At 55.7% G+C, this 22648-nt stretch overlaps 1 protein-coding gene across 2 annotated transcripts; it reads right to left on the bottom strand.

The window, feature by feature from the left end:
* Window positions 1-9980: 9980 nt before the first annotated feature.
* RASD2 (RASD family member 2) lies at window positions 9981-22236 on the bottom strand. 2 transcript variants are annotated; one of them, XM_004286205.3, is made up of 3 exons: window positions 21211-22236; window positions 16501-16780; window positions 9981-12449 (listed from the first exon to the last, which is right to left on the bottom strand). In XM_004286205.3, the coding sequence occupies exons 2-3, from the start codon at window positions 16769-16771 to the stop codon at window positions 11920-11922; spliced, it is 801 nt and encodes a 266-aa protein (XP_004286253.1). In that variant the 5' UTR covers window positions 16772-16780; window positions 21211-22236; the 3' UTR covers window positions 9981-11919. The 2 variants fall into 2 exon arrangements, with proteins under 2 accessions (XP_004286253.1, XP_049550377.1); XM_049694420.1 differs by lacking the exon at window positions 21211-22236 and adding an exon at window positions 20618-21125.
* Between the last annotated feature and the right edge of the window lie 412 nt (window positions 22237-22648).

Below are 22648 nucleotides of genomic sequence, written 5' to 3'. Positions count from 1 at the left end.
ACCTATCAGTGGCTGCACTGCCTGGGTAAAGGAGCACGGCCCAGCTGGCCTGTACCATCCCCACACCACACCCCTGCGGGGCCAGGCCCTGCTCAGCTGCAGTGCTTCCCTCACCCTCGCTTTCCCTCCCTCTCACAGTTCTAACCGCGCCACCCGTCTTTTGCTTTCTCGAAGGTGTCATGCTGGGTAGGCCCAGGGATCTGTGGCCCGTGTGGGATTCTTCCACCTTGGGTGCGTCCCCTTCCGCTTTCTAACTTCTCTGTGTTCTTCAGATTTCAAGTCACACGGAAAGCCTTCCCTGACCACTTAGGCCACTCACTCTTCACGGCCCTCATGGCCACTTGGGATCTCAGATATGATAACTGGATGCGTGTCTGCCTCCCCACGAGTCAGTAAGGCAGGGTCCCTCCCTCACTCCAGGCTGTGTGCGTGCCATGAGCAGGTTGAAGGAGCTTAAGTCTTTGTGGAATGAATAAATGAGCAGAAGGGGCCTAGGACCGTGCAAATATTAGTCTTCATCTGCTCCCCTGTCCCCAGATTCTACTCTGATTTCATGAACTTACTGGGGAAACTTATGTGAGCAAATGCTTCCAAGTTTCTACCCTTTCTTATCTTTGGCTATTATCACTCCCTGTAGAGTTTTCCAAAAAACTGATGCCTGAGTCCCACCCTCAGAGATTCCAGTGTACACCTGGGGGTGCACTGGACATCAGGATAATTAAAAGTCTCCCAGGTCTGGGGCTTCCCTGGTGGCTCAGTGGTTGGGAGTCCGCCTGCCAATGCAGGGGACGCGGGTTTGAGCCCTGGCTTGGGAAGATCCCACGTGCCGCGGTGTAGCTGGGCCTGTGCGCCACAACTGCTGAGCCTACGCTCTAGAGCCCATGAGCCACAACTGCTGAAGCCCACGCGCCTGGAGCCCATGCTGCGCAGCAGGAGGGGCCACACACAGCAGCGGGGACCCGAAACAGCCAAGGATAAATAAATAAATATATAAATGGATAAATTTATTTAAAAAAAATTCTCCCAGGTCAAGCCCTGGCCAGTGGGGAGACTGGGGCCCTGGCAGAGCCCTTCTAACCTGGAGACTGTCTCACTACCTAGGACGATGGGGCTATAAATAATGAGAGGAAACCCAGAGGCTACGAGGTGCCAGACACTGTTATAAGGACTTCTCTTAATTAACTCAATCCTCAGTAGAATCTCAGAAGGTGGTATTATTATCCCCACTTCACAGATGGGGAGACTGAGGCACAGAGCTATCAAGTAACTTGCACACAGTGACCCAGCCACTGGGTGGTAGAGCCAGGATGTGAACCCCAGGTGGTCTGGCTCCAGTGTCCAGTGCTGGGCCACCACCCTACCCTGCTAGTGACCATGGAGAGGTCCCCACTGACTGTCCTTATCCTAACGATTGCTTTCCCATCCTCCGAGGGCGCTGATGGGGACAGGGCTGCTGCCCATCTGGCATCTCTGTCCCTTGCCACCAGGATGTGCCCTGAGCCACCAGCAGGCATCACGGAGCTGAATTAGAGGGGCCCGACTGACCCACGCTGGACTGGGCTTCTCCGATACCAAAATAATCCTGTTGATGATAGAGCCCATTGTCAGCCTTAGGAAGAGACAGGTCGCCATGGAAACCATGGGACTCTACAGCCATACCACCAGCTGGCTTCAAGGAAACCTTTTCATGGCTCCTTTTGGGACTCTGCTGTGAGGAAGTCAAGGGGGTCTAGCTAATTGGGCCCCCTGTTTGGCCAGGATGTCAGGTTAACTCCTGGTGTCAGCAGCAGCCTTGGACCAGATCTCCTCCCCACCACGTGTACACAGAAGTGCTGTTTCCAGTCCTCCCGTGGGAAGGTGCGTTGGTGGGGGAGGTCTGCAGGTGATTGATGTGTGGGGTTGAGTCTTTAATTAAATACATCATGTGCCCGTCAGCAGAAAGGAAAGTTCAACTTGCTGGTGGGGTCGTCATCCTGAGCGTCACTTCAAGAACTCTTTCCCATGGGAGGGGAGTGACCTTCTCTAAAGCTGGGCCAAAATCCTTCTGAGGCTTCCCGGCGCTGTTCCTGAGCCCTGCATCTGACGGTGTGGGGTTGGTGTGCAGACCTGGCCGCTGGACCACACGCTGACAGTCAGCGCTGGGTTGACCCTTAATGAGCACTGGCTCGGTGGTTCTCAACCCTGGCATCCGTTACAATCACCTGTGCAGCTGTTTAGAAACACCCACGCCTGGGCCTCACCGCCGTCCAATTAAATAAAATCTTGGAGAGTGGCACCCAGGCCAGGGTACTTGGGAAAAGCTCTGCCGGAGCTAAAGTGTGGCCAGGGCTGAGATCAAGTCCAACCCCCTCTTCTCCAGGTGGGGAAACTGAGGCTTCAAGAGAAGGGACTTGCCTCCCAGGTGGTAAGGAGCTCCGAGGCTGGTGGAATGCAGACTTTCTCCATCCCTCTGACAACCCGCATCTCCAAAGATGGGGGTGCAATTTGAGGGCCTGGCTTGGGAAAGGGAGGTGGGTCGTACTGGGGAGACCCAGAGCCAAAGGCTAGGGGGAACAAGATGTGAGAAGATGACATCATCCCTGTCCCAGCCAGGGGCTTGGGGTATAGTGAGAGGGGCACAAAACTCAACCTCATTTTACCTTTAAAAAAAATGTGGGAGAGCGTAAGACCTTTCTAGTAAAGGCGTGATCGGGGTCCAGCTGTGTTGGTGTCACCAAGGAGCTTGTTAGAAAGACTCTCAGGGCCACCCCAGACCTACTGACTCAGAGTCTGCATTTTAACAAGATCCCCAGGCGATTCGTACGCACATTCAAATGTGAGAAGCCTCCTAGTAATGACCTTGATGATGAAAGCTACAAGACTTGCGTTCTTTGTACGTGACCCTGGGGACATTCCTCTACCTGTTATACAGAGATACCTGAATCTTCAAACGTCAGAGCTGGAAGGACAAGAGATGGGGAGCGAACTGCTCAAGTATACACAGCAAAAGAGTGGCAGAGCTCCTAGAAGCAAGAGCAAGGCTTCTAGTCCAGTGTATTTCCCTCAGCTGTGTGGCCTCCTTGCAGGCGGGCAGGGGCACTGGGGTGCTGCAGATACAACAAATACACTGAGATGCCTCTAAGTTCTTCTTCTGGTATGTCATTTTGTTCCAGCAGATTCGTTGCTAGAAATCACATCTCCTATCAGTAAAACTTGGGGATTTGGTTCCAGTCCCGTGTCTTTGTGATCTAAAAAAATAACAAAGATGTCGAAACAAAAGTTGGTGCCAAGGAAAAGAAGTCATCTGAACTAGAAGGAGAAGAATGATGTGCCTACCTTCTCCTCTTCCGCCTCCTCACTTGTTCTTGGCAGAGTGCTGGGCAAGCCTGTGCCTGCTGTGTCTGTGCGTGCATTCATGTGTGTGCATGTGTTATGGGCATGCAAGAGTGTGCCTTGCATACATGCATTCTGTGCATGCATGCATGTGTGTGTGTAAGGGGACATCCATGCAGGCAGGTTGTGTGGACGCATGCATGTGAGCATTAGTATGTCTCTGTGTGTGTGAGCGTGCGTGGTTGTGAATGCATGTGTGTTCCTGTGTGTGTATGGTGTGTATTTGTATATGTGCATATATGTGTGGTGGGAGACGTGTGCATGCCAGGGTGCCACGAGCCTGAATGTGTGTTCCTGTGTGAGTGTGATTACAAGTGTCTGAGTGTGCAAGCATGCATGTGAGCTGCTGTGTGCAAGCATGTGCTATATGTGCTGTGTGCGCGTGTGTGGTCATGCGTATATGTGTGAACCTGTATGCCTGTGTGTGCATGGCGGCACGTGTCCGCATGTTCATGTGTGTGTGTGCATGTGTGTTAGGTGGTGTGGAACATTAGGGGATTTAAAGGCTGCATTTGGGAGGGGGAGGGGAATCAGAAAGCCCAAGATGTCCTTGACATTCAAGGGTTTAGCATGCAATCTGGTCTCATTTCAAGTGATCCAAAGGTCCATGGCTTGCAATGATTTTTAAAATTTTAACAGTTTATATTTTTGATGGGGCAAAAAAGTGTCAGCAGGGAACTGAGCTAATGAGTGAGCCTAGCCTGGCCACCTGGTGATAAACACTGTTCCTTTCAGGAAAACGGTCTCAAAAGAATTCCAATTGCTAGTGCTAATCATGGAAAAAAGGATGAAGACGTCTGAAACATGATTGGCTTTTAGTCTGAAAAAAATGGAAGCAGGGAGTGGATTAAAGAGAGGAGAGGGGAACTCAGCCCTGGCTTAGATCTGCGGCTCCAAAGGAACCCACAATAGATGCTCTCAGTGGAAACCAGAAGTGATTCCCCGCCCAGCTCTAGGGAGCCGCTGAGCCGACTCCAGGAACAGCTCAACTGAATGAGGACTCAAGGCAGGCTGATGAGTGATGGAACGCACATCAATAACTGCAGAAATGGCTCCAGTCCTGACTTTACAGGACTAAATGTCCAAGACAGCAGTTTCACATTCCAACGACACTTTGCCCCTCTTTAGAAGGACAGTTTATGCTGGAGACAGTATTTCCCAGTGTGGGATTCTTAAAGATCTCTTGTCTTATCTCTTGTGAATGTCAAGGGCCCACAGTAATTATAAGCATCAAAAAAAAAAAAAAAAAAAATTGGGGGGGGAGTTGGGTGGAGTTAAACTTATAAAAGGATGAAAATTATTAGTAATAATATTTGAATGGCTCATCTGTATCGAGGGCTGATAATATGGCAGGCGCTGAGCTAAGAACTTTGATATTAAATATAATTACACTTATATTAAGTAGAATAATATGAGTCTCCACCTCCAGGAAGTTCTTCCCTGGAAAATTCTATAAATCCCTAAGAGGCAGCTATAATTGTTACCTCCTTTGAGAAACCTTTCCTTCTGTCATCAGCAATTACTTCCCCGAATTGCAGTACGCCCCCTTCCCTGTGTGTCCTTCCCATCCCCCAAGATTCCCTGAGGGCTTTCTTCATCTGCCCCCAGCTCCTAGGGCTGGTCTGGGGACACAGAGAGCTCCGTGTTTGTGGAGTGAATATTCATTGTCAAATGGGTTTTTTCATTTTAGCTGTCTCTGTGAATTCCACGCCCCACGCTCCTGGACTGCAGCCATCCTCTCTGCTTCTTACTCATTTTGGATAAAATTGATTCGGGCTTTTCTTCTTGAGGTTTAATTTCTTATAAAAACATTAGAGAGCTGAGAGTGTTCTCTCTTGGGGGCCAGCCTCCATCCCCATCAGGTAGCCCATCAGGATGCCGATCTCTCTGGAAAGCAAGAAAAGGCTTTCAGGCAGCTCACTCCATCCATCGCGGGCTCGGCTCTCCTCCCTGCCCCCTCCTCCGCGGTCATCCTCTCTCTTGATTGAAGCCACTGCCTCCACCTGTGTCCTGGATCGCCGCCCTCCCCATGTGTCCAGAGACCCCTCTCCAGCAATCAACACTTCCTCCTCTTCTGTGCTGTCATCCTCCTTCTCCTCTGGATCTTTCTCAAGAGCTTTTCATCAAGTTCCAGCCTCTCCATCTTCAAAAATGGTAATAATACTAACAACGGTCCCTCTGGAACCCCTTGTCTCCTTCTAGTTTCTCTTCCACTTTCCAGCCATGCTTATGAAAAAATTTAAAAGAAAGAGAAAAAGGTACCCTTGCTATTGGCTCGCCACCCCCTCCATTCACACGCCGTCTGTCCTTTAGTTGGGCTTCTTCCAGTGTCTTGTGGATGCCCTTCAGCCCCTTCGTGGCAGCTTTGACACTGGCGCCCATCTATCCCTTTTCGAACCTTCCTGGTCCCCGGCTGCCAAGGCCCACACTCTGGTTTTCCACCTACCTCTCCTCTCTCCCTCTGCCTTCCTCCACTCTGTCTTTTCCTAAACCCTGGTGTTCCTCTGGGTCCTCTTTTTACTGCCTGGTCTGTCTAGTCCACACTTTCCCAAGGCTGGCGTGACCCTCAGGTCCACCACTCAAGATCGGACTTCTCTCCTAAGATTCAGACCCTCCCCTCCAGGTTCCTGCTGGTCCCTTGCACTTGAAGTTCCTTCGGGTGCCTCAAACTCCCCACGACTCAAACTCAACCCATCCTCTCCGTCCTGTGCCCACGCTCACGGCCTTCCAACATGCACCCTGTCCTGATGGCGTCCCCACTTTGGAGACTGGTACCACTTACCATCCAGCTGCCCAAATGCCAATCCTGAGACCCGCCTTCGGCTCTCCACCCAATGCAACACCCCACAGCTGGCTCGGGAGCCCACGTCTTCAGTTCTACCACCGCGAATCCACCCTCTCTTCACCATCCCCTCTCACGCCCCTCCAACACATTCCCTGAAGCCAGAGTGGGCTTCCAAATGTGTAGCTGATCAGCCCTCTCTCTTCATTCCTCCATTGGTTCCTGATATATCTATTGAAGACCTACTGTGTGCCAGGCACTATGTTACTCTGGGAGGACCTGTGCGTTAGTCTTGTGCAGTTCCCACTCTAGCGGAAGAGACGTACAATAAACATACGCATTATAAAGAGTCAAGCGATGATCAATGTTATCGGGAAAGATGAAGCAGAAAAAGAGGGCGAACAGTGATGGATTAGGAGGGGGTCTTAGGGCAGGAAGTCAGGAGAAGCTTCTCTGAGCAACGATAATGAATGAAGGGACCAAGTGAGCCAGTGGGGATTGTAGAGGAAGCACATTCCAGGTGGAGATAACTGCACGTGCAAAGATCCTGTGGCAGCCTGGTGGGCATGACACAGTCTTACCACAATACCATAGTCCCCGCAAGTAGGAACGTTCCTGTCCCGCTGACCTCCTCTCCCCCAGCCTCCTCCCTGACCCACCTCCCAAGAACGGAGGAGAGAGAAACTGGAATTAGCTAAAAGGGAAGATGGAGAGTGAAAAAGGAGGAGGACATGCCCACCCTTCTCTTCCCCATAGTCTAGATTTTGCGCACAGCAGAACTCAGCTGGGGGAGGGACTTCCTTTGAATGAAGACAGAAACGTCAGTCATCACATGGCCAGAGATTTTTAACTGAGGCTATATTGCCATCCGAGGTGCCTCTGGTATAGATGAGAAAAGTCATGGGACAGTCCCAGTTCTCGTGGAGGGATGGGGAAAGCAAAACCCAGAGCCACTTGAAAGAAATAGTGGGAGGTCAGAGCTGCCTTCTGATCGCGTCTACTGAGTGGAGCTTGTTGGAAGTCGGGTTGAATGCGAGTCCTGAGGTCCAGATCTGCTGCTTGAGGGTGGCTTCGTGGGGACAGTTAGCTGGCCAGCCAATCACTCCTCCTCTTCTTCCACGAGTCACCATTGGGTACGGGGCCACCTAGCAAGGAACTGTGTTTCCCAGCCCTTCTCATAGGTAGGTTTGGTCACATGACTGAGTCTTGCCAGTGGAGAGTGAGCGGAAGGGATGTGTCCAGGGCCCTGAAAACAGCACATGTGCAGTGTCTGCACTCTCTTCCCTTCACTTTCTGGCTGAACCTGAATGTGGCAGTGGCTTTGACCTTGCAGATGTGACATGGTCCTAGAGATAGAGGAGCCTGAGACCTGGACGCCTGAATGATCAGGTGGAACAGAGCCGTACTCTGGCCTCGCACACTCACCTTGGGCTTCTCCATGAGAGAGAAGTCAAGTTCTCCTCCGGCTACAGTGGCTGCACCCTTGGCAATGAGTGGCAGGGCATCTCACTCCCTGTGCATGACACCCGCCCAAGTTCTCTGAACCATGTTCAGACATCACACCCCAAACTGCTGGCTTCTCCCTCCAGAGAGAAGCTCCTAGCTGGCTCAGTTATGAAAGCTCTGGGGAGAAAACATACTTTGCAATCAGTGGTGAATTCTAGCTCAGCTCTGCCACTTACCAGCTGTACAATCTGGGGCATGTGCCTTTACCTCTCTGAGCCTCAGTTCCCTCATATGGGGATTCATAATCCCTCCTCATAGCTTTGCCTCCAGGATGCAACAAGAGGCTGCAGGAACAGGCGGAGCCCAGCAGAGCCCCAACTGGCCTCCCATCAGCCCCCACCAAGCCTGGATGCAGGCTGAAGTTTTTCTTTGGAATAAGTGACAGGTTCAGGGAGGCGGAACAGAACAAGTACTTAGAGTTCATAGCTCAGAATTCTCTGAAATCAGATTCCCAACGCTCCCTTCCTAGTCTGGGAATTAAGCTGGCTGTCCTGGGCTTATCTCTGAATGGTCTCCGCATGAGGGGAATTTTCCTGCAACCTTATTCCACCCTCCGTACCAGGGCTACTTGTCAGGGGCGTCTTCCTCCTCTGCCCCAGGTTTCTGCTCGTTAACCCCATTCCAGGGTGAAACTGTGGAGTGCAAGGAGTGGGGCTGGGGCCGGGGCTGGAGCAAACGTGTTCTGTTTAGTAACGATCAGAATGTTGTGGGTTATGTAGTAGGAATATTAATTCCTTTTCGCAGAGAACATAAGGCTGTAAGGGGCTGTTCGTGTGCTGTCTGGTCCAGCTGTCCTCCCCACCTCCCACTTAGAGATGAAGAAACTGAAGCCTGGGAGAAGACAGGACTTGTTCACAGTCCCACACGGAGGGAGGGCATGGCAGAGGTGCCCCGGCTCCGATGCACCGTGGAAGGCTTGCATGGAAGGTGTGCCCAGCTACCTCTCCGTGTAGCCCTTCTTAGGGTGCAGTTCTGACCTGCAATGCAGAAGGGAATGTTCACCTCCACATCTCACATTTACAGAAACCGGGACTGGGAGAGCACCAGGGTGACTCGTCTCCCACTTTGACCTTCTCTGTCTGGCATGGGCAAAGGATGGGTGGGAAGCTGGGCTCCCAGCTAGGCAGAGGTCGGGAGCTCTCCCAGGCTCACCTGGTTTTCCTCCACCATAGCCGCGCTCACCCTGCTTTGTGAATGTCCGCACAGGGGTCTCTCCCTCTGGACCATGAGCCCTTGGCAGGCAGAGACCTTGTCCGCCTTCTCTCTGAACCTCCCTGCTCAGTGGTATTTGCTGACTGCTCAAAAGCACAGACCTGTCTCCATCTCCCAGACGCAAAATCCTTTCCTCACTCACACGGAGCCCAGATGGCCTCTGGTTTCAAGTCCCCGATCTGCCCCTTCACCAGCTGTGCCTTCTTGGAAAAGAAATTGAGTTCTCTGAGCTTAATTCCCCACCACAAGAAGGGGTTAATACGAGGAGCATGTTTCTTACGGGGCTGGAAGAGGTGAAGATGGAGCGAGAGTAGGGGTGTCGGTCACGCAGCAGGTGTGTGGCTGATTCCCTTCCCTTCCCTCCGCCGAGGGAGAACCTCGGTCCGAGGCGCCATGTTCGGGGTTGCATGGGGACAAGACCTTCTCCCCCCACCTCCACCTGCCATTCCCCTCCCATGTCCTGTCTCATTTCACACAAGGGCACACTGTGCTTGTCCAGTGTTTACCATCCAGAAAGTTGTAAGTTGTAAGTTGTATCAACCATACATAGACATGGGCCGTGTCCTGATCTCAAGGGTTGACAGTCCAAGCGAGGAGGCTGCCCATTGCTGACATTCAGGGCGGGGTAACACTTTATGGTGAGGTGTTCAGCACCGTCCCTGGTCTCTACCCACCAGGTGCTAATAGCATGCCACCCCCCTCCCCAGTTTTGCCAATCAAAACTGTTTCTAGATATTGCCAAATGTTCTCTGGGTGGTTCTAGAAGCCACCCAGAACTTGGTCATATGGTGACCCCAAAGGGCTAATGGCCCACGGGGAGGCCTCTCCTGTCTGACCTGGCCACTCCTCCAGAGGGACATGAACAACTCAGCATACACCCCTCAGAGGGCCCGGGAGGGCCAGGGGTTTGATTCCCCCTTATTGTGGGGTTTTATTCCCCCCCACCCCACCCTCCACGTACTTAACCTTGAAGGCTGACTCAGTGCTGACACACAGGGAAAGGGTACCAGGCAGGTGCAATTTGGGGAGGGAAAGGTCAGCTTTGGTTGGAGGAAGAGCCACACCTCTCCTTGGAAATACAGAAAATACACACGGTCAAGGACACGGCTTAGAAACAAACCCACTTTAATTGAGAGTGTACACAGAGATAGGGGGAAGCAGAGGTGTGACTGAGACCAGGCCACACACCTGTCCTGGCCAAGGTACCCGGTCTGCTTAGAGGGTTCAAGCTGGGGCCAGGTGTGGGCACAGAAGCAGGGTCAGAGCGGCTGCCTTGAGCAGCAGGGGCCAGGGTGGGGTGGGGGGTGTGCAGAGCTGAGGCCAGTGCACGTTTATGTCTGTGTGTTCATGTGTATGTACATGTATATACGTGGGCACAATGTACACAGAATCTACAGGAGCCCTCAAAGGCAGATTTAGGGACAGGGTCAGGGAGACAACACCTCAAATCCCTGAAGGCCCCAGGGGCTGAGGCAGCCTCAAGAGAGGGGCACACCATGGTGCGTGCTGAATGCCAGAGCTAACCCTGCTTCTGCCACTCGTAGGCTTGCTGTGTGACCTGGAGCAAGTTACTTACCCTCTCTGGGCCTCAGATTCACTAGATGATCACTAAGGTTCCTTGTGGCCCTGAACTTCAATAGTTTCAAGGAGGTTTAAAGTATAAAATGTATTTTTTAAGAGCCTTTGGTCCACGGGTTCAAATCCCACCACGCCTGGTACCCAGCACAACCCCATCACAGGCACCAGGAAAAGGCCCACTGGGAGCTCTTCCTACCTGCCTCTCCCGGGCTCAGCTCTGGCTCCCAGCTGCTCTTCCACGCCTGCCAACAGCTGCGTGTACAGAGACAGTAGGGCAGCAGGGGTGGGCAGCGGCCAGGCGGGGGATGGGAAAGTGGCTAGAGCTGGGGAGGCTTGGCCTCGGGGCCGTAAAGTGCATTGCTCACCCTCTTTGTTTCCTAGCACAGGGCGGACCCAGCACCCAGCAGGTGCTCAATAAATGCTTGAGGAACCAGCACAGTAGAGGACAGCCCGGTCCCAGGGGGAGCTGCGTCCGGAACTAGCCGGGAGGCGGAGCTGGGGCATGTCACTTTGCCCTGTGAGTCTCAGCCATCCCCTCTGGGAAATGGAGGCAAGAGGAGAAGCTGCCCCCGCAGGCCTGCCCCGCCTGTGTGAGTGTGAACGGTGGTGCTCAGTAGCGGGCAGCGTCCAGCTGCAGACAGGCCACAGAAACCCCATCTGGAATGGGGGACAAAGGCGTCCCCAGTGGAGGCAGTGGATCTGAACTGGTGGGGGGCCTTGCTAACGAGGGGTCACTAGGCTTTTACAGTACAGCGATTTCCATTCCTACTGGGAACACGACGTAACAGCTGCAACAACAAAGCACAACTAGCAGACGAGAGGAACCTGGGAGAAGAGGCTGAGGAAGGCGGTCCAAGAGATGGCCATGGGCCAGGCGACGTAGCCACGCCTCCTTCGAACACACAGACACCCTTGGCTCAATGTCGGGGGCAGCTGAGGGCCAAGTTGGGGGGCAGGGGATAGAACCAGCTGAGCCAGAGGGTAAGCGTTTCAGGATGGGGTGGGAGGAGATTCCCAGCTGCCTCCTAAACCAAGCTGGGTCTTCCACCAGGACAGCGGAGCCCTCTCCCAGCTGGCTCTGGGTATCATTTTCATCTGGTATGCTCCAGGAGTCTCCAGATGCAGGGGTCCTGGCCCCTCTGGCCCCTCAAGCAAGCTCTGACTTGGGTCCCGGCATAAGTTCAGATGTCACCCAACCTTGCCTCTTGTCCTGCAGGGATTCCCGTCCCAACCCACGGAGAAGCTGAAACCAAGAGCGAGTGGTGGAAAGGAGGAATCAGAGGGAAGTGGTTGAAGGCAGGAGACTGCACAGAGGCTGGAGGCTGGGGTCCTCCAGTCTGGCGCCAAAGGTCTTAGAACGTGACTGCTGTTGGGGTCTCATGGGGGGAGATGTGGGCGGCGGGCAGCCGGGGCCACGCCCCCCACCACCGTAAGGCACCGCCCAAGCCCCACCCCAGCGTCCCTCCTGCTCACTGGATGGTGCATTTGTCCCGCTCGCGGGCCTGGCCCTCCCGGAGGACCTTGGCCTTGATGTATTTGAGGTCACTGTTGACGCTGGGGCGGCGGGCAAAGGGCGAGACCATGCCGTAGGCGTCCATGTCCTTGACTCGGCGCATGCAGAAGGGCCTGGGGTGGAAGGCGTCCCCGTACTGCACGGAGATCTTGCGGTGCAGGGCGGGGCTCATCTCGTGCGGCAGCTTGGCCATGCTGAAGAGCACGTAGAACATCTCGTCCACGTTGGTGTTCTTCTTGGCCGACACCTCGAAGTAGGCACAGTTCCCGTCGCCCGACACCAGCAGCTCGGCCTCGGTGGTGGGCACCTGGCGGCACAGCTCGCCGTGGTCGTTCTTGTTGCCGCAGATGACCATGGGCAGCTCTGCCACTTCCTTGGTCTTGTTCTTCAGGCAGGACTTGACCTCCAGGATCTGCTTCTGGAGGCGCTTGACCTCGTCAAAGGATTCCCGATTATCCAGACTGAACACCAGGATGAAAACGTCGCCTGTGGGGAGAGGAACCCCAGGCGGTGAGTTCACAGGCGCCTCCTGACCGCACCACACCCCCTCGCCCCTCCCCGCTCCCTGACTTGACCTTCACAGTGACTCTAGCCGGGAACTGCTATTATTCCCCCCATTTTCCAGAGCAGAAGACTGAGGCCCAGAAGGTTAAATCCCTTGTCACAGAGCTAATACGTGGCACAGCCTGGTTCAAACACAATGAATCAGCCCTACATTTCCCGGCAGGGCTGGAGACAGGGTGAGTGATTTGTGAGTTTGTGTGGACTGTGTTAGAATAATAAGAAATACAGGGGCTTCCCTGGTGGCGCAGGGGTTGAGAGTCCGCCTGCCGATGCAGGGCACACGGGTTCGTGCCCCAGTCCAGGAAGATCCCACATGCCGCGGAGCGGCTGGGCCCGTGAGCCATGGCCGCTGAGCCTGCGCGTCCGGAGCCTGTGCTCCGCAACGGGAGAGGCCACAACAGTGAGAGGCCTGCGTACCGCAAGAAAAAAAGGAAATACCGTTTCCACAAGAGCAGGAGTCTTGCTGTTCAGCGCACACCCCCAGGGCTTGGAATAGCCCCCGATGCATAGTTGGAACGCAGAGTGTTGGCATCAGGCAGGCCTCGGTTCACCTCTTGCCCCCTCCACTCACTGGCCACACGGCCTTCAGCGGGTCACACCACCTCTCTAAACCTCAGTTTCCCCATCTGTCCCATGCAGGATGCTTTTGAAGGTTTGATGAGATAATGAATGGAGAGTGACACGTGCTCAGTGATCTCGGGTCTCAAAAGACCCGAGAACAAGTACCTGCGAGAGTCGCATGGGTTCCCCCTTGACTCCTCACGGAACATCTGTGAGGGAGATTTCATTACTTTCATGTGATAGGTGAGCCAACTGGGGCTCAGAAAGGGTGCACAACCAGCCCGAGATCACACAGCTCAGGTGTGGCCAGGCCGAGATGTGGACCCGATTCTGTCCTCACCTGGCTGGTCCTGGCGCACACAGGTGTCCTCTGATTCTTGAATAAATCATGGATGAACAAGTGAACACTAGCCTCCCAGGCCCACGCTACCCCTGCTACAACTCGCTGCATCCCTCAGCGCAGGTCTTTGAAACAGGGATGATGGGGAGGTGGCAGGGGAGGGGGGGAGGTTGAGAGAGGGCTGGTACCTCCACCCCAATTTCCACATCTCACTACGGTGATCACAGTCTCGCACTCAAAGTACCTTTTGCACTTTGACTTAAACTCTCGAGAACCTGTGGGGAGATGTTAAGAGCCCTGTTTTATAAGAAACCGAGGCTCAAAGGTGCCCGGGACTGGCCCAAGTTCTCGAGAGGAGAATCAAGTGATACCAGCTTCTGGGAGCACTGCTGCCTCCTTCCTCTGGACCCCCGGGGCACGCCATTTGTCCCCCTCAGAATAGCACACGCCACGTTCAGGACCAATGATGCTCTCTGGAGCAGAGGGAGATGTCGTCACGGCGCACAGTGGGTGTTCATAAAGCTGGTTGTGTGGACGGGGTGGGACGGGATGGAGGACGGTGTGGGCAGTTTAGAAAGGCACTTGCAAGGCAGCACTGGCCTGGCAACTGTTTCTGCTTAGGCTGCCAAACCCATCCCGTTAAGGCGAATCCCGGGCCCCTGAGGGCTCTGCAGTCTTGACATATCCAGGTGAAAGGCTGTGACGCCAAGCTTCAGAGACGCCTGGCTGGCAGCTGGAAGGAGAGCTGGCGGCAGAATTAATGGCTTTCAGGGGCTTCCCTGGTGGCGCAGTGGTTGAGAGTCTGCCTGCCAATACAGGGGACACGGGTTCGAGCCCTGGTCTGGAAGGATCCCACATGCCGCGGAGCAACTGGGCCCATGAGCCACAACTACTGAGCCTGCGCGTCTGGAGCCTGTGCTCCGCAACGGGAGAGGCCGCGATAGTGAGAGGCCCGCGCACAGTGATGAAGCGTGGCCCCTGCTCGCTGCAACTGGAGAAAGCCCTCGCACAGAAACGAAGACCCAACACAGTCAAAAATAAATAAATTAAAAAAAAAAGAATCCTTCCTTATTAAAAAAAAAAAAAAAAGAATTAATGGCTTTCAGAATTTGCTGTGTACCAGCACCAGGTTGGAAGATGAGGCACGGGCTGGCGAGTGAAGAAAGCAGGCAGCAGGCAGACGTGCTTGGAATATGTGCACGCAAAAATGAGACGAAAACACTCTCCGTTATGGGGACACAAATGCGAATGTCAAAGTGTTCGCGGGGGGCCTGGAAGACTGATGGGGTGGCTACCTCGGGGGAGGGGGCAGGAGCCTGCGGTTGGGGGCATGGGGCAAGGGGGCTTTTTAGCCTTATCTGTATGTTTAGAGGAGGGTGTATTTGTGTAATTAAAAATTAACTTTGGAAATACGCATGCGGTCCCTCTCCACATCTACTCTCTCCCTCCGTTAGCCTTATTTCTGTGGGTGGGCACCCAGTCCCCTCCCCATGGCCAGGAGAGCAGACATCCTTGCAATCTCCATCGAGTCCTGGAAATGCCCCCCACGCAATTTCCTGCAGTTCTCGCAGCCGCCCTGGGAGGAAGCAGGTTATGTCCATTGTGCAGCTGGGAAGACTGAGATCCAGACTTATGGTCACACATCTAAGCCGTCAAGTGGAAGAGCCAGGACTGGAACCCAGGTCAGCCCAGGCTCCTTCTGCCCACACACTCCCTCTCCAAAATGTGGGGTGGGACAGTCTGAGTGTGATCTGGGTCAGATGGTCAGTGAGGACAGCCGGAAGAGGAAGCTGTCTATCCAGGGCACTCAGGGAGGAGTCTTGACCGGGCCGTGGGGAGAGGGGTGGGCATGGCTAGGGTTTCTTGGTGTAGAAGTATCTTGATTTGCGGGACTGTTTTAGTGATGGCTGGGGGGTTACTTGCTCATTCCTTCCCTTCATCACCGCCCAGCAGTGGCAGGTGCAGGGTTTAGGAAATGGGCCTGCACAGCCCATGGCAGGCATACTGCAAATGTAGGTTTAAGACCCATAATTCTTGAGCACTTACCTTCCAATCACCAAGCACTTTTCCTATATTAACTCATTTAAATTCTCACAAAGACCTTTGGAATGGGTGCTCATGTGATGCCAACTTACAGATGAGAAAACTGAGACACAAAGAGATGAAGTCACTCGCTCAGAGGGACAAAACCAGGAAGCAGTGGAACCAGGATTCGGACCCAGGCAGACCAGTTTCCGGACCTGTCCTCTTAGCTACCACACAAAACTGCTTGAGTGATGAAAATCATGGCCCAGTCTCACATCTCTACCTGGCCCCTTAGTCCCCCACAATCTCCTCCCTCCCCACCACCCCCAGCCGGGCCAAGAGGCTACAGGATAGCCCAGTGGTAAAGCATGAGAGCCAGACTGTCATTTACCAGCTGTGCTATCACCTGGAGTAACTCAACCTCTCTGGGCCTCAGTTTCTCCACTTGTAAAATGGAGGCAAATACCTGTCTCCTAGGTTCGTTGTGAGGATTAAATAAATACATGCCAAGCTCTAGAAACAGGCCCAGGCACACAGCTCTTGTTAAGTGTTAGCTATTGCCATGGCCGTGACTGTGATTATTACCGAGTTCCCAGCATCCGCAGGTCCCCACCAGCCCCTCTGGCTGATCACTGCCTGGGCCCGGCCCCTGCCTCTCTGAGAGGTGGAAAAGCCCTGCAGTGTTCATAGATCAGAGCCTGACAGACTGACCCCGGGCGCTGGAGCTCTGCTGGGTCACCCCCACAGAAGGAAGGCAGCAGCCCCTCTGTTCCCTGGGGAGGTAAAGCCCCAGTGCAGAGTCTACCAGTTCCTGATCTGGAAGGCAGCGCCAGCAGTCATGAGCAATCGATCCAGAGTCAGACAGAATGGAACTGGGGACCTGGCTCCATCCTTTGCTCGGGAAGCAGCAACACCTCTGTGACCCCCACAGTGCTAAGGGGGCTCGTTGTGAGCTTCATCTCAGATAGGCAAGTGCCTTGCAAACTGTAAAGTACCGAGCACACACGCTCACATACTCAAGCACCTGTGCCCACCCCTGGCACCCACCTGTGAGGATGGAGAGCCTGCGCATGGCAGGGAAGGGGTGGTTGCCAGACGTGTCCAGGATGTCCAGCTGGTACATGTCGCCGCGAATGTTGTAGACCTTCCGGTGGAAGTCCTCGATGGTGGGCGTGTACTGGTCCTCGAAGCGGCCGTTGAGGAAACGAGAGACGATGGAGCTCTTGCCCACCCGCGAGGCGCCCAGCACCACCATGCGGTACGAGTTCTTGGCGGGCACACTGAGTGTGCAGTTCCCGCTGGACAAGGTCTTCATCATGGCTCGGGGCTGTGGCAGAGAGCCAGGAGTCGGCATCAGGAGGCCCAAGGCCCGGCCTCGCAGCCCTTCCTGGAAGCCTTGGCCTCCCCTGCCGGCCACCTGTCTGGTCTCAGTTTTCTGTCTGTACAATGGGAACACTGGACTGGGGTCTTTCTAAAGGCCTTGGAGTTCTGCCTGCTCATCCGTCTCGTTTCTTTCTTTCCTCCTTCATTCATCCACCCATTCACTCATTCACTCACCCTTGCGTTCATTCACCCCTTATTTATTTGTTTGTTTGTTTATTTAGGCAGCACGGGACTGCTGGGGCTTGACTCCTCGCTGTACCACTAACTCGCTACTGCTCTTGGGTAAGGAGCTTAACTTACCCGGGAGTCACTTTTCTCATCAGAACTTTCTACAGGAGCCTCTTGGGCTTGTGGGAGAGGCCGAAATGGATCCAAGCTCCAAACCCCAATTAAAGATAAGTAACCTCCAGGGGCTCCATCAGGCCCACCCAAAGGCCATTCACAGTCCAGCCACCCTCGCTTCCTATCTCAGCAGCTACCAGCGTCCCCCCCGGAACCCATGGTGAGCTTGAGCTCTGCTGGTACCTGCCTCCAGCCCTCAGCCCCTCCCCAAGAGCACCCTCTTCCCGTCAGCAGAGTCTGGCTCAAATGCCACCTCCTCTCTGAAGGCTCCTCTGCCTCCTGCCAAACCCAGCAGGAAGCCACCCACCCACCTAGAGAAGATGAGCTACAAATGGGTGCAGGCCTGCTGAAATACAGATCTCCTCTGCCCTCAGCAGGCTGCCGCACAGGGTGGTGCAGGTGGGGCGATGCACAAGGCCCCCGGCTGGGTGGGAAAGGGGGAGGCCGTCTTATTTGGAGTTCATCTGCTCAGAGAAGGCACCTTTTCGCAATCTGCACAAAGGGCTGTGGTGCTAACTATGACGGGTCCCCACCCCGTGATGCCCCAGGTCAGTAGCCTGGAGAGCCTCATTCATTCACCCCCTGGCACTCTCTAACATCGTAAATGTCTACATCTGCCATGACGCTAAGAGACTTCAGGTGGAGACACCTCTTGTGTGTGTTTTCTGGCACACGACCTGTTCAGGGAGTTCTCCTTGCCTGACTGAGAACCGCCGTGCAGTAAAGCGGCTCTCAAAAAGACCTTTATAAAAGCTCTGATGGGTAGCATTTGTCAATTTCCATGAATCCTCCCACCATGGCCGACGCCAAGCTACCAAGATGATCTCAATGAATGAATTGCAAAGGGCCGCACACGATAAGCCGGCTCAGCCCACCGCTGACCCAGGCCTGGAGCCATGACAACGATCACCAGTAACCAAGCCCTGCAGTGTGCCAAGCACTGTGCTAAGTATAGAACGATAATAACAGCTGACGTTTATTTTGCAGTTAATATATGCAGAGCGGTCCAAGTGCTGAACGTGTACTAACCTGCTTCATCCCTCAGGAACCCCAGAAGGTAGATGGTTACCCCAATTTACAGATGAGGAAAGTGAAACACAGAGAAGTTTAGTACCTTGCTCATGGTTACACAGCCAGTAACCAGCCAAGGAGGGATTCGACCCCAGGCGGTCCACCCCCTGCCATGGAGTATCCTCATTCCCGTCCCTGTTTCACAGATAAGGACCTGATGCTTAAACGTCTACAGGACTGGCCCATTTAGTTAATAAGGAAGCCAGGATGGTGACCCCAAGCCTGCGACCTCTACATCTCCCGTGCAATTCATGCCTGAAGCCGACCTCAAGTTCATCCCACAGGATTTCAGTGCCACGTACATAGCAGGTGCTCAGTAAATGATCTGTGAATGAATGAAGCAAATGGCTCTACCTTTGGAGCTCATTCAAAGCCTCCTTCTGGGGCCTTTGACCTCCACCCGCACCCTGTATAGCTGGCCCGGGGGCTGCACTGAGGAGGGTCTCAGTGCCCTGAGCACACCCCTGTGTGGGCAGCAGGGGAGAGAGGGCTGCAAGCCAACAGCACTGAATTTTTTCAGTCTCTTCCTGGGCTGGGAGAGCCAGGCTGCGTGCACCTTCAACGGACGTGGGCTGCTGGGGAAAGAGGTCCCACACCAGGACAGCCCCCTCCGCAAGTCCCTCTGCGGGGAGCTTGGATCTGCTGGTGGTCACCTCTGTCTACACAGAGAGGGAAGGAGGCCAGTAGCCCCCAGGGACAGTGTATCCCCTGCCCCAGCCTCTAGCCCAGAGCTCCTGGTATAGACGTGCTAACGTCGGCGACTGAATGGGCCTGAGGAAGTCAAAGAGAGGAGGCGTGGGGTCAGGAGAGGGCAAAGAAGGAGGAAAAAAAAATAATAATCTGTGGCTTTCCTCTCTGAGAGAAGACTGCGAGTCTTCACATGGCCCCAGCCACGTGGGGCTGTGTGAAACACCCAGACACCTGGCCGTCAGGTGACAGCACCTCCCACCCCCGCATCTTCCTTCCTTTCTCCTCCCCCAGAGGAGGTACTATGGGCAGCGCTGTAGGCACAGCTTCTCTCCTCCACCGCTGCCTGCTCCCTTCTCTCCATCCTCAGCCAGCCTGACCCTATGGTGAGGAGTTCAAAGGGCCCTTTGAGAATGTAGATTCCCCCCCCCCGGAGGCCCAGAGAGTGGTTAGTGGGGGTGACTAGCAGCACAGGTACCCAAATGCAAGTTCTGTGACTCATCCCAGGGAGGCAGAGATGGCGGGGCCACGCTGGGAGAATGGTCAGCACAGCTGGGCAGGCCTCCATCATGCTGGGTGCTTTGCGTGCCTTATTTCAATGACTACACAACACTCCGATGGAGAGGGGACCACCATCAACCCACTGGACCAATGGGGACACTGGAGGTCGCAGAGGCTGGGTCACTTGCCCCAGTTCACACAGATGACTGGCCAGGCCAGGATTAGAATCAGGCTGTTGGCTCCAAAACTGGGGCTCTTACCTCTATAAAAACCCACCCCCCGGACAAAATCAATCTTTTTCAAAACAAAGTCTGACTCACTGAAGCCTCAGCTGGGGTCAGGCGGGGGGAATGACCCCAGAAGCCTATTCTAATTCCCTCTCTCTCTTGCTGCAGATAGCTGGGGTCAGGCACCCTGCCCAGGACTCCCCCAAACCTTGTCCAGCCAGCTCCCAGCAAATGCATCTGTGCGTTCACCCCATTCTTCTTCCTCAAGCCCTTCTCCCAGGGCCTGTCTGGAAGATGGAGGGGTCACAGGGGCAGGAACAGCAGTATAAGAGTCTGGCCGCACCCTCCTCCTTGTGGTACCCTGAGCCCTCCCTGCCCCCCTGGCACACACCCCAAGCCTCCTCCATTAGCACGCATCCCAGCCTCTCTGGACACACATGCATTCACTGGCCTCCATGCCCACACTGAGGGGAGTCCTGGGGGCTTTGCAAAGCCAATCTCACCATCCTTGACACAGCTCAGGGTGGTAGAAAGCAGGCAGACCAGCTCTGCCTCTCACCAGCCCAGCCACCCTGGGCAAATGACTGGGCCTAGCGGGGCTGGTCATCTCTCAAATGGTAGAAACAAACCCACAGTGGCCCTCAGAGCTCAGTGAGAAGCCAAGAGGCCCACACAGCTCCTAGCACCCAGCAAGCAGGCGCCTTTCTTTGTGGTACTTCCTCTTGGCAGTCAAGGGGCTGCCTGGAGCAGTCAGGTGGGGAGCGACTGCAGGCAGATGCCTTGGGGGACCCCGTCTTGTCTCTCTGATGCCAGGGGAAGCCTGAATACGGGCTTCTGCGCTGGCTGCCCCTTCCCAGCCCAGCCTCCCACCTCCCATGAGGTCCTGGACAACACCCTTCATCATCCTCCCAGGGTCAGGGGTAAGGGGAGGAGAGAGCGCCCCGCAGAGGTACCTGGGAGCCTTCTGGCCAGCTGATCACAGGAAACCCTTCTTGGCAAGCGGATCGCCCAGGAAACTCACTCCTTGCACCAACTCCCCCCAAAGCTCATGGGACTCTGAACAGGGAAGGCGTTCCTTAATCTTCCCTCCTCAGAGGAGGTCCTCACCAAGGCCGCCACCAACTGGCCCCATCCCAGCCCCACCCTCAGCCAGGTTTGCAGGCTGCAGCTGGCTTAGGAAGGGGAGGGGCTGTGTTTGGGGTAGGGAAGTGCCTCTTCCTCTCTGAGCCTCTGTTTCCTTAGATTCAGACCGGCTGTTACTCCAGATCTCTTAAATGGAAGGCTTCTAGCACCGAATCTGGCACATAGGAGAAACGCAGGAAGTCTTTCTTTCCTGGAATAAGCACCCAGCCTGGCACATAGTAGGTGCTCAACTAATTTCATTTTCTCTAGATAAGTGAAGTTGCCGTATGATCATAATAGGCGCTCCATCAGTTTAACTTTCCCTAGTCCTGTAAAGCTTCACCTAGCCTTCCGCTGACAAGCTTCAAACCTTTCTTCCCGGCTTCCCCGCTTCCCCAGTTCTGTTGGGGTGTCTCCCTCCTACCTGGGAATGGCGGGCCGGGCCTCTGGCGCGGCTCGGAGGGATGCCTGCAAGCGCCTGGAGGTGCGGGGAACCGCCTTGCTCTCCGGCCGCCGAGCCTTCCAGAGTCTTTGGCGGCTCCCGGGTCACTCCGCCGGGCTCCTCCTCTGCGCGGCTCGGGGCGCCGGGCTGGGCGCGGCCGGGCGAGGGGACACGGGGAGCCGGTGCCCCATGAGTGGGTTCCGAGGGTTCGGCGGGGCCCGGGCGCTGGGCGGGCTCCGGCTCGCTGCCGCCGGCCCTGCCCTGCCCGGCCCCGGGGGACTCCTGCTGAGCCAGGTGCCCGGAGGCGTGGGGACGTCCGACCCCGGGGTCCCTGCCTGGGGCTCCGGGTTTGGGGGAGAGGGCAAAAAGAGCAACTCCGGGTCCTTAGAGACTCCTGGAGGGTCCTTTGGAGGTGACTGTAGGTGCGTGCGTATGTGCGTGTCCCGGGTGGGAGAACCTATCCGACCGCCTATGCCACCTGCTCCGCCCGCCCCAAAGGGGATCGCTCGGGTAGGGGGGTGCCTGCCCGGCTCGGCCGCGGCCTCCTCCTCTGCCCGCAGCTGTGCAGCTCCCCCGGCGCCGAGGGACGGCTCCTTTCTCCCTGCAAGGCGACGCCAGCAGCTGAAGGAGGAGCTGGGCGCTCGGCTCCGCGCGCGTGTGGGAGGGGGCCTTAAACGCCGCCCTAAGGTTTCGCAGCTCCAAGTTAGCCTTACACAGGCTCCTCCTACCACTTCACCCCCTCTGGCCCCCAGAGGAGGTGAACTTTCTGCGGGGCCCTGGCTCTTCCCTCCTTCCCTCTCCTGGAGGCGAACGCCCCTCTTCCTCCCGCAGGGCAAGGTCAGTGGTCCCTCCGAAAAGTGATCGGAGACCAGGCTCCTGACGGCGGTCCCAGCGGCAGAAGCCCAGCTCAGGCCTGGGCGCCCTTCGCCGCCCCTGCGAGCGGTTCTCCGTGGACACGTCGCGCGGCTCGCACTCGCCCCCTCCGCAGCCTGCAAGCAGCCTGTCCCGCCACCCGGCGCCCGCCTCTGCCTCCCCTAGCCCGCTCACCCGCCTTCGCCCAGCGCCCCGCCCCCGGTACTGCGCTCGGCCAATGACGACGGGCCCCGCTGCCTGGCCCCGCCCCATAGCCCCGCCCGCGGCCGCCTTGGCACCTCAGTCTGCCGCTCCGCGTGCCCGGGCTCGTGGGGCCAGGGCTCTGGTGGGGGCGGCCGGGGGCGCGGGGAGCGCGCAGGGAGCGGAAGGCGGCGCGGGCCTCGGAGGCTGACGTCTGTGCACGCACTCACACGCGCACCGCGCCGGCCGCAGGTGACCCGCGAGGGAACCTGGCCCCTCTCGCCTGGTCTGGCTGCAGCCCGCTCGCAAGGCTCCCGCGCCCTCCTCCTTCGCCGAAATCCCCAGGGGCCCTCCCGGGCACCCATTC

The sequence above is a fragment of the Orcinus orca genome, chromosome 11 (assembly GCF_937001465.1).
Source record: "Orcinus orca chromosome 11, mOrcOrc1.1, whole genome shotgun sequence".
Classification (NCBI taxonomy): Eukaryota; Metazoa; Chordata; class Mammalia; order Artiodactyla; family Delphinidae; genus Orcinus; species Orcinus orca.
Note: the sequence above shows the minus strand (reverse complement) of the source record. Positions and strands in the feature narration are given on the sequence as shown.

Excerpts from the sequence above, each read along its gene's own strand:
- RASD2 (XM_004286205.3), bottom strand. The coding sequence starts at position 16,771 with ATGATGAAGACCTTGTCCAGCGGGAACTGCACACTCAGTGTGCCCGCC. Across the intron at positions 12,450-16,500 it reads CAGGCTCTCCATCCTCACAG|GCGACGTTTTCATCCTGGTG; the intron begins GTGGGTGCCAGG and ends CTCTCCCCACAG.